The following is an 11,882-nucleotide window of genomic DNA, read 5'->3' as shown; positions in this document are numbered from 1 at the left end:
TTCTTACAATCACTGATAATCCTGCTATCATCCTTTAGTAGCCAGAAACAGATAATTTTGTTGACAGGACAACTATCAGTGTTTTCCTCCAAATTGTTCACCAAAATGCACTAACAATGAAGGTGTCAGTGCTCCTCCACCTTTTCCTATGCTAAAATGCTGACAAGTGCTTTGTTGATTGAAGACCAAAATTTCATTTTGACAGTGAGGGGTCAAAAACTCAAAAGATCAAAAAACAGTTTTCAGCTAAGGGTATTAGCTGCTTCTAACAGAACATCCACATTGGTCATCCTCTGTATTTTACTTTCTCTAGTCTCCATGGGAATTTCCTTCTTAGCAACCTTTGTTTTATTTGATCTTTTTGAACTAGTAGCTCTCTCCTTGTTTATAATCAGGGCTCTTAGTGGGATATCATCCACATCTATGACTTCCTTAGCAAGCTCTGGGTTATGTTCTAACTTGATATTCAGTCTTAGCTTGTTCTAGGGCCTAGTGTGAGGCTTTTCCCCACCTTTAAATATTTCATACAAGATAGGCTCTTTCTCAGTTGAGACTCTTTCATTTTGGGGCTCAATCATCTTTCCCTTAGTTTTCTTTGGAAATTTTCCACCCGTAGGTAGGATTTTGGTAGGAGGAGAGGTTTGTTGTGTCTTTGTGAGCCTATCACTCTTTCTAATATAAACTTTAGGTAATTGAGGAACTGGAGGAGAGGTATTCTCTACCCTTTTCTGACTTCTTGTTTGTACAACAAAAGTTCTTTGAGATGAGGTTCCTGTTTCAGGGTGTTTGACTTGTTTGGCTTCCTTCTTACTGCCCTTTTTCCTACCTCTTTTAGATTTAGCAGGTTGAGGTTGAAACCCTCCCCAAAATATAAAATGATCCCATTTTCTCTTGAATTTCGTTTCCCGAATTTCAATTAATAAATTTATCAGATCTTTATGGTAAATAAAATGTGAGGATGGGTCTATTTTGGCTCGAACTCAAGTGACCATATGCTTTAAACTTTCTAACAAAGAATAAGAGGCATTGGTTCTTAATTGACCTACCAAATGAGCTAGAAATCACAAATGGTAGAGGTTGGCATGGTTGTAGTGCCCATCGCAAGTTAAATAGGACTGAGTAATTCATAGTAAACAATGCCATTCATATTTTAACCATGACCTACGCACCCTTGCTCTCGAGTACTTTTCTTTGAATTCATCCTCTAAAAATAAAGGCATATCAACTCCAGACAAGAAGTGACTTCTGAAATATTTCTCTCCATCTGTGGGAAGACTGTAACCTCAAAGATTAATTCCTCTGTCACTTGAAAATAAATTCCTCCAACCTGTACTAGTTGTCTGTCAAAGCCTTGGGAAAACACTCGGGCCACTCCATCGTGAAAATCGGTGCAACTCTTGAAGAATACCTCTCATCTACCCCATCGAACTGTTGCTATATCTTCGGGTATATCTCAAGAAGATCAAGCCCTTATGACTCGCTCCTATTCAAATTTCCACTTTTTATCATTTCTCTTTTACAGCCTAATGAATAGACAAAAACAGGGGATCAGGATTCGATCCTTGATCTTTGGCAAGCACTCAAAAAAATGAGTTCTTTTAGCATAGAGGATTACATAATCATAATTGATATGGGTGACTTTCCATATGCGTTAATTTATTGAAAATGCCGATAACTTACCTTGATAACTATTAATAGTATATTATAAAGAATTTAACCCTCCGATCATAAAATTTTAAACCAACATACCTATTTGGTGGTGGAACCGATCCCTTCAGCACATGATCTCTCTTTTCAGATCTACCAGAGCATGTTTGAGAAATGATTGTCCTTTTTTCTAATGTGGAATATGTCAGTGCAATATAAAACAAAGATTTAATTTTGTCATTTTGGCGTTGATACCCTGGTTATCCTCAAAATATCTTTTGTCTACAATTTCAAACACCTAATAATGCTGACACTCCCATTGTGAGCGTATTTTTAACCTTATTCAAAATTACAATAGCACTGATAGTCCCATCATCAACATTTTTCCATGTTTACTACAGTTTATTCATTGATACTACAACTGTCAGCATTAAAAGAAACTTGGACATAACAAATGTGATAACGCCCACCCTCAAAGTAATACCAAGATTCACATCCTTCCCAAGAAGTCCACAATCCACTGCTAAAGTCAACGTTACATCCCATTTCCAGTGCTACAATTCTACACCACTTGTCCTCTCAATGAACAATTATTGACTCGTTGTTCTAGGGCGCACTTCCAATGTGCATATGATTCCATCTCGAAATGCTAATGAGCAAAACAAATCCATACCCGACCTTCCTTTTTTTGCTACATAGTCCCTCGGGAAATCTGATCATCGCTTCTCATTCAGTTACACACCTTCCATGTTTTGTGGGCATCCCCTTCTTTGTTGCACATTTCGTCGGTGATGCAGGAGCATCTCATGTTTTAATTTTATGTAATTGTTTAATTTGGAAAATCTAGAATTTTCGAGATTTTATGAATAATTCTAGAATTTGTTAGAGATTAGGTAGTTAGAATAGATTCCTAAACTTGAGAGGCTTACTCTCAACTTCCTCTAAATATCCAAGAAAAAGTTTCTCTTGAGAAATTTGAGAGATTTCTTCCATCAAAATAAATAGCCATGTAATTTGTTTGGAAAGCCAAGTTTTTGTGTGTGATTCGATTTAATAAAATTAATGATGTTTTCTCCTTTTGTTCTCTACATCATTTTTGCTATCAGAACCAAAGTTGTGAAGTTCGTGTTGTGTTGATTTTTGTGACAGAGCATTGTCTCTAAGGAGTTACTGACTTTTGGATCAATGTGGAGAGATCAGATCGGCGTAGGAAAGCTACTAGGAATCGTTGTCGATAATCAACTGTGTAGATAAAGAGGGGCACGTATATAAGAACAAAATAAATCATTGGAAATTCATGTGACAACAGGGTAAAAACACGCAGCAGAAGCATGGTGATTGGTGGAGAATCACAGATATGAGCTCGTTGAATATTGCATTTTCTCATTGAACGTTGCAATCCCACCAGAGAACTCATGGTTTTGATGCTACTGCCACCACATTCATCACCGCGATATATCTAACGACCGGAAGAGCCATAGAATTATATCGAGCATTGAAATGATCACTCGTATTGCATGAGAATTTGATTCCAGTGGCCACATTGTACAGATGCTGATAGGAGCGTTGTAATTCGACGTTTTAAATTTAATGCGAGAAGCAATGGCATGCATCGATTGATGAGTTTTCCAATTGCACTCGTGATTGAAGATGTAACAACATTTTTTGTTGAGAATGGGTATAAGCACAAGTTATGCATATTGGTTAATGTGCGTGGTATAAGTTGGTCGTAAGTTGTAAGGATCATATGTGTTTGCGATTTGAATGGTTTGAGTTTTATAATATAATGTGTGTAAAAAAAGTATGTGTTGGAGTTTCAGATTAATGATGTAAATGGGTTGCAAGATATCTAAAAACCATACAATAATAAATATTGTTTGTATAAAAAAAAATTATAGACCATAAAGCATTTTCTATATTGGTATTCTAAAGAAGTAAAAGGGTAATTCTAAAATAAGGTATTTTTGTAAAGAGAAGCTTAATTTTGGTCATTTATTGGTCATTTATTAAAGGAGGTTTTAAGAAGAGGATTTCTAAGGATTATTATATTTCAATTAAGATGGCCCATAGGGCTAGAGGAGCTGGAATTGGTTGAGGAAGACCAGCTTCCAATCAAGTCGTACTCGATGAAGTGAGACATATTCGAAGGAGATTAGAGGCATTGAACACAACACACAAAAGAGATGTCAACATTGGTGATATCAGTGAAGCAGAAGAAAGCTTAGAAGAGGAAGCTGAAAAAGAAACTCCAGAAGAGAAAATGGTCATGATGATAACCGGAATAAGTAGCAAACGAGATTGGACGTGCCTATGGATGAAGGAAATTTAAATCCTAAATAATTGATCAACTGGATCAGTGCCATGGATAAATATTTCGACTATGAAAATGTAGCTGATTAGAAGAAAGTTAAGTTCGCAGTGACCAGATTAAAAGGACATGTTGCAGTTAGGGCCACCAGATTTACAGACTCATGCTGCAAAAAAAATCCATGGCATACCTCTTCGCCAAAGACCTCTATTACAAGTTGGAAACCATTTACAATTTGAGAGAAAGAAGAACCTGCAAACCCCTCGCTAAAGAAATCCCTCAAATTTAGCCGAAGCCCTCCAAAAACCTCGCCATCAAATCTTGCAGCAGTGATCCATAGCTCGATGATGTATTCGACACCCTAAACAAGTGAAAAAACCATAACCATTGCATCCTCTCCTACCTTGATCTTCCAAAGTCTACTTTTTATTATTATCATTATATAGTATAATAAAATTACCCTAACAATAACATTTCCATTATATTCAATCATAAACAATAAAATTAAAATTAAAAATATATAGTAAATCAATCTCTTTACACCAAATCATAAAAGTAAGGTGTAAATTCACCTCTTCTCAAATACCCCTCCAATTTGGGTCACTTTGGGGGGCTGTGTCCACACATAAAGTGTGTAGACCCTTCTCTTTCTCTCATATATATATATATATATATATATATATATATATATATATATATATATATTTATATATATATATATACATGCGCCAAGTCTCTAAATTGATGATTAATTTTTAAAACATAATGTTAAATAACACAAATTTGTTATTTTATGGAAAATTGTGACGATTTAATCTATAGAACATAACATCGTTATAAAAAAACTCCCCACCATACATTTTTTTACACTAAACAGAATTTCATTTTTCCAATTTTATGTGTGACCACAAATAACAAAACAACATAGATAATGTGCACTAGCCAAGTAATTTATCATCACAATTTATTTACATAAACTCTAAAGCATTGCACAATAGTCTCTATCGCATCAACCTCTGGAATTTGGATCCATTCTCCACATTATTAGTCACTTATTTTTGTTCTGTGATTGAGTTGTTTCTTTACCTGCCATTTCTTTAACGAAGGTGTTTAAATTATTAAAAGTTGAGCACCAATGGAAGATTTTCCTTGTTGCACACTCCTTAAGCTTCAAAACATTCTCTCTCAACTACTTTCCTTGGCTACATTTCATCATTCTCTTCACCAATTCGTCCATCACTTCTTTCAGCACCAACTTTTGGTCATCCACATCCACCCGTTCAAATTCTAGGCTGATCTCCCACACTTCTTTGGCGAACCTGCAATTCAAAAACTAATTGGAAAAATAAGGAAGACCCTCCACGAGAACTCCCATGCCAATGGCCTCCAAAGTAGACTTCCATCTGCCATGAGAGAGGAATAATCTAACCGATGTGTGGGCAATAAGTTTAACCTAAGTCACCCACCCTGCAAGCAGTGCCTAATCCCTATTTCTTTCTTCAAAACCATCCGGTAAAACTACAGGCTTACTTTTTGCAAGATTTGGGCAGAGAACCCACATGAAAGGTAGTTTGCTACCCTATAACCCTAGTGCCAACTGCTCCAATTTATCCTGAGATTTGACAGCCACAATGCCAAATGAAACGTATATAATAGATGTTTTCTCTTGCATATTCAACCATGCCAGAAACCTCTCCTCCTTCTCTTCCTCCCATGGACTAGTGGCCGAATCTATTCCTTGTAAGAAATTAGGAACGAATACAGGTCCTATGGCCAAGGCAGGACATCCATCCAAAGAGAGGGCCATTACTGCATCCCTCCCTTCAAGCTCAGGAATCCTTCTTGACACTGTATTTATCCAAAACTCATATACTACATGTCGATCAATAGTAGATGATTTAGGTCCATTCAAAGATACTCTCATTAGAGCATCTAGTGTATCCAACCCTCGCCTCGATTTTTTCATGTACTTGATGATGTTCTGCTTAGAGGACCCCCTTTCGCAATCCATTGTACTTGTAGGAATAGTGAGTATATCTTGCCATAATTTCATCATATTAGGATAAGTTTTGTGTAATTGTTTTGTGTTTCAAAAGACTTTCCATGCTTCTTTCATAGAAAAACCCTCACAAGCCATATTTAATGAATCAAAAAAAGGGTACAAATCCCTTTTATAAGATTTAACCTTAAATAAAGCAACAAATCTAACATCACTTGATATTGTATGTTGCAAATGTTGAAAAAGTTTTAAAATCAAAAGCTCTGATTTTTTCTCACGATTACGACGCTCTTTTGGATAATAACAAGGGTTGAACAATTTTGCTGCAATAAAAAAATGAAGGTCTGGAAATCTTTCATTCAAAGAATCTATGAGAGTCTCTATATAGCCTTCTATGACTTGTTGACAACTCTCTTATGTAACTTCAATACAAGGTTTCATAGATTGTTTCCTTGCTTCACTACATTCAATATCCATGGTTGAGATAGAGATGTATTGTAACTCATGTCTATCTACAATTTTCCCTTCATCTTTAATATCAATGTATCCATTTTGATAATAAGTCAAATTTTTTGAAAGATAAGTTGTGCCTTCTGCAATTTTTTCTTTTCTTAAAAACCATCTAGATAATGTGCTTATAGTTAATTCAAGAGCCAACCCGATAGTTGTAATGTGTAAATTTTATTCTTGAAAAGTCACATTCAACTTATTCAATTCCCCTAACACATCAATAAGCACATGCAAGCAAAACTGGATAAATATATTTATGTCTTATCACACCATGATGAAGTTTCTTCTTCATTTTTCCACGAAGTTAAAAATTTTAGTATAAGCTTCATAAGCCTTATAATAACTTCCCCTCCAGATAACCATCTCACTGAATGTACTTGTAGAACATCAAAAACATCGATCTACATGACTCTAAGAAAATCATTTATCTCATTATTTCTCTTTCGAGAGTTTTGAACCCATGAATACACTTTGTTTGCAAATTTTTCAACAAACAATAACTCACGTAATTTTTTAGAAACATCTGTTGTTGCTAAAGACTCATGTTGAGCAACAAAATGAGTTGTAATAGGGTTTGGATTATTCTTTCTCAAAAATGAAACAATCCCATTTTCATGTCTAATCATTGTTGAAGCTGCATCTATAGAAACAAATATCAAATCTTTATATTGAAGGCCTCTAACATGTATTAATCGATTGACACTATCATATATTATTTTTCCTTTTCCATCCACCACATCCTTGAGCTTCATAAACTAGGAGATAGGTGGCCCGAGACCCTTTGAATCTAAATATGTTACATGAACAAGAAGGCATTGACCTGACATTCGATTAGTGCTTTTAGCAATCATCAATGAGAAGAAAGGCCTTTCCAGCATATTCTTTATCTACATCTATTCAAGATGTTTTAATATGCAATATATAAAATCATTTACAGACTTAGGATTTGTGTATGGAGAGTACTCTTGAGACTTTGGCATATTTGGATTTTTTGCATGCATTAGAAATTTGCAAAGATTCTCATACTTTGATTAAAAAGGAAAATTATTAATTAAGGGAAAGTGTCAAAAGTGACTTAATAAATTAAAAGTTCACTTAAGACAAAGTCAATGAGGAGCTTCTAAAATAATAATAAAATAATAAAATAAAATACTTCTAAAAGTTTAGAGATCTATTTATGGAGTCTTTAAAAGGAGGAGGTGAAGATCATTTACGACATCTCGGGAGTTGAGTTTCTTTATTGTGGAGAGGTTTAGAGAACTGGGAGTTTTGACCTTTAACAAAAGCCCTAAGATGGAAACCCTCTAGTTATTCAGTGAGAGTGGGTGAGTACCCATCTCTCCCCTTGTTGAATTCATCTAGAATTCACAAGGTGTATTTAACTGTTCAGCTATTTTTGGTGGCCTATTATAGTTTGTAGCAGACACCTTTGGGTGGTCATTCTCTCACCCATTTCCAACATTACATGTACTCTTTTTATTGATAAATAAGGTTGAGATTCTTCTCCATGATTTATCTTGTCTATTCATTAGTTGTAGATTGTATGGCCCAGTTTGACATTATTTTAAGCAATTTTAATGATTTTTTTAAATTTTTTTTTGGGTTAGATTCTCTAGAAATAAAATTAAAGCGAATTAGTCACATTTATTTTCACTTCAAAACCTTTATTATCTATTAAAAATAAAAATAATATAGATCTCATTCAATATACCAGTTAATGTGAATTTGTAATGTGAATTTCATCGAATGACTAGTAAGTAAACTCTAATTTGGTTGTATCAGCTAGCTATACATAAACTCAAATATTAAACAATTTGATGAGGACTAGACCATCCAATAGAAAATCTATCTTTTTATCATCACTATAATCAAGAGCATGTTATAAAATATACAGAAAATTCTAAGAAATTTAAAAATTGACAGAAAAAAATTATTAATGTTGAAAAAAATAATGTATGAATCATTTTTACTATAATATTTGTGTTAAAGGTTTTACTGGTCTTAGATTTCAACCTATTTTCATATTTACAACATATAGATTGATCATTATATAATATTAAATAATATTCATTATGCAATATTATATTATTTATTATATGCATTTTCTTCCCATGCATTTTTCATCAATGAACTGTATTACTATTTATCTTATTCTTCATATAACTTTTAATGTAATACTCCTAATATTACCATACTATCCAATATATAAATAATAGTTTACATATTTATATTGTATAATTTTTTTATAATATAATTTACTTTAAAAACTAAAATTTTGATATGACTTAAATTTATCTTAATTTTAAATTTATGCATAATTAATATTTTAAATTTTTTTTTATATAAATTTGTATTCAAATTTTAATATTAAAAAATTACAATTTAAAATAAATTTTTTAAATATTAAAAAAGATTATATTTAATAAAATATATTTATATTAATTACTAAATTAATATTTTATATTTTTTTTTATATTAAGCTACGCTATATTAAAATTACCCTGCAAATAACATTTCCATTATATTAAAACATAAAAATAAACCTTATATTAAAACATAAAATTAAAAATAAAAGAGAAAAACCTATAGTAATTTGATCTCTTCACGCCAAATTATAAAAGTAAGTTGTAAAACCACCTCTTCTGAAACATCCATGCAATTCCGATAACTTCATGAACCCTATCGGCACCACCAAATGTTTAGCACCATCTCTTTCGCATTCATTTATATATACATACCAAGTCTCTAAATTGATGGCCATTAATTTTCAAAATATGATGTCAAATAGTACATCTTAGTTATCTTATGGAAAATTGTCACGATTTAACGGGGAACATGACATCCTTTTAAAAAAAAGCCCCAGCATACATTTTTTACATTAAAAGTATTTTTTTTTCCAATTTGTGTGACCACAAATAATAAAACATGGATAGTGTGCACTAGCCAACTAGATTTTACTGCATTAATGCTATTATCTATGCAGCAAAGTCAATACTATTTGGATGATCAGCTTACCTCGACGTGTCTTTTTTGGATGATATGGTTGTCTGCATCACAAGTTAACAGGAGTTATAGAAACTCTAAAGAAGTAAGCCATGCGCTGCACAGTAGACTCTAATGCAACAACCTCTGGAATCTAGATTCATTCTCCACATTATTAGTCACTTGGTTTCGTCCTGGGATTGCGCTGGTGCTTTAATTGCCATGTCTTTAACAAAGGTGTTCAAGTTATTAAAAGATGAGCCCCCCGGGAGGACTGCCCTCGTTGCACACTCCTTAAGCTTCAAAATATTCTCTCTCAACTGCTTTCCTTCGCTAGTTTTCATCATTCTCTTCACCAATCCCTCCACCTCTTCTTTCGGCACCACCTTCTGGTCATCCACATCCACCCCTTCAAATTCCAAGCCGATCTCCCACACTTCTTTCGCGAACCTGCAGTTCAGCCACTGATCGGCAAAATAAGGGAGACCCACCACGGGAACTCCCATGCCCATGGCCTCCAAAGTAGAGTTCCATCCGCCGTGAGTGAGGAATAATCCAACCGATGTGTGGGCAAGCACTTTAACCTGAGGCGCCCACCTTACAAGCAGTGCCCGATCTTTGGTTCTTTCTTCAAATCCATCCGGCAAAACAGCAGGCTTGCCTTCTGCGATATCCGAGCGGAGAACCCACAAGAAAGGCTGTCCGCTACCCTCTAGCCCTAGCGCCAGCTGCTCCAGTTGCTCCTGAGATTTGACAGCTATGCTGCCAAAGGAAACGTATATAACAGATGCTGGCTGTTGCATATCCAGCCATGCCAGGCAGCTCTCTTCCTCCTCCAACAGACTGGTGGTGGAATCCCTTCCTTGTAAGAAATTAGGAAGGAAAAGAGGTCCTATGGCCAAGGCAGGACATCCATTCAAAGAGAGGGCCGTTACTGCATCCCTCCCTTCCAGCTCCTCAAACGTGTTCACTAGTACGTAGTCCCCTTTATTCTGCTTCTGTGTTTCATAGAGAAAAGCATTGAAAAGAATGTCCGACGGATCCTGAGCGCGAAGGGCGGAACTCAAATCGGTTGGCTTCAATGGTGGGATATTACCCGGAAGACAAGTGATCAGTTTCTCTGGATTGTTCGCTTCGTCTACTGCACTTCCAGAGCCCCGCCCGGCCGAGGTATTGTAACTAAAGTTAGTTATTGCAGTTCAAGAAACCAAAAAGAAAGAAAACTGTTGAGAAGCAGGAAAAACGAAAAGTAGAAATACGCGCTTACCTCTGACAGGGACATGTCCCTCAGAAATAAGCATGGTGGTGTAGCGCTGGGCAATGGAGGAAGCAGCACACAAGGGCCAGAAGACAACCCTGGGCACTTTCATGTTTGCGGCAACCTGCTCCGTGCAAGACATCAAAGCATCTGTCACGATGCATGTGATTGGTGGAAAGGAATATTTATCCTGATCACCTGTACGGTTGCTGCTGCTGTAAAGGAGGTACTCCAATGCAGGGCCCAATTTCTGCAGTGCAGAGATATACACGCCGAGGTTGCAGGGGCGGCCGTCTTCCAGCAATAAGCCATCGGAAATAGACAGAAATCGAATTTTCCCGCCTCGGAGATCAAGATCGCCTCCGGAAACAAGAGGATTGTTGCTTCTGGCAGAAACCTCGACCACGCGTTTATGGGTTCCTTCAGTATTGACGAAAGTGATGAAAAATCCTCGCATTGCCAGCAGCTGCGCCAAATTCATGAAAGCGTTAACATGACCTTGCGCAGGAAATGGCACAATCACTGCGTGCAAAGCACATTCATTTTGAATACCCATTGTACTAATATGCGCGCCTATCCGTTCGCTTTTCCGTCTTCTTCCTCTCCTCACTTGCAAACTTTGCTCCTCCGTTCAGTCCGACTCCCAAATACTTATAGCTAGAATGGTTAGTATGGGCTTGATGACTGGCCAGTACACCAGGGCTGAACACCAGAGATCTGGTTGAGATTGTGATTGGGATTTTTGTTTAATAAACACAAATTAAAAATGCAAATAACACCAAGAAATTTCCACCATGAACCATACCTTAGCGATTCACGATATCTGATAATGGCCTACATATAATATAATAGAGATTCGACAACCATATTTAATTTGACTTTTCTACAGTTCGCTTTAAAAGAATCAAAGAGCGGGGCCCGGAGGCTAGATATTTTATAATATAATAGGGATTCGACAACCATATTTAATTTGCCTTTTCTACAATGGAGTTGTCTATAATGCGACTTTTTGGAGATTCTGGTGACAGAATCCGGTGGAAGAAATTGAGGTTAAATCTTGATTTGTTCCAGTTAAAATGGGCATATTTGGATTCAGCACCCTCGAAAACCCCTGCAGAAACTAGCTATCAAACTTGCGATTCGAATAAATTCCTGCCGGATTTCGACCGGAAAAACCC

The 11,882-nt window shown here is 35.7% G+C and overlaps 1 protein-coding gene across 1 annotated transcript; it reads right to left on the bottom strand.

Moving 5' to 3' along the window:
- Window positions 1–9,217: 9,217 nt before the first annotated feature.
- On the bottom strand, window positions 9,218–11,512 carry LOC149203767 ((R)-mandelonitrile beta-glucosyltransferase-like). The gene is made up of 2 exons (XM_089400243.1): window positions 10,714–11,512; window positions 9,218–10,587 (listed from the first exon to the last, which is right to left on the bottom strand). Exons 1-2 carry the CDS (start codon window positions 11,258–11,260, stop codon window positions 9,626–9,628), a joined length of 1,509 nt encoding a protein of 502 aa, XP_089256369.1. The 5' UTR covers window positions 11,261–11,512; the 3' UTR covers window positions 9,218–9,625.
- Window positions 11,513–11,882: the final 370 nt, after the last annotated feature.

Source organism: Pinus tabuliformis, chromosome 2_1 (genome assembly GCF_031772625.1).
Source record: "Pinus tabuliformis cultivar Carrire ecotype Pingquan chromosome 2_1, CPIR1, whole genome shotgun sequence".
Classification (NCBI taxonomy): Eukaryota; Viridiplantae; Streptophyta; class Pinopsida; order Pinales; family Pinaceae; genus Pinus; species Pinus tabuliformis.
The sequence above is the reverse complement of the archived record's forward strand: the minus strand, read 5'-3'. Positions and strand labels throughout refer to the sequence as shown.

What these genes read in the sequence shown, in the direction of transcription:
- LOC149203767 (XM_089400243.1), bottom strand. Translation starts at nt 11,260, where the DNA reads ATGGGTATTCAAAATGAATGTGCTTTGCACGCAGTGATTGTGCCATTT. An exon ending in GGGACATGTCCCTGTCAGAG is followed by an intron (nt 10,588 to 10,713) that starts GTAAGCGCGTAT and finishes CTGGAAGTGCAG; the next exon opens with TAGACGAAGCGAACAATCCA.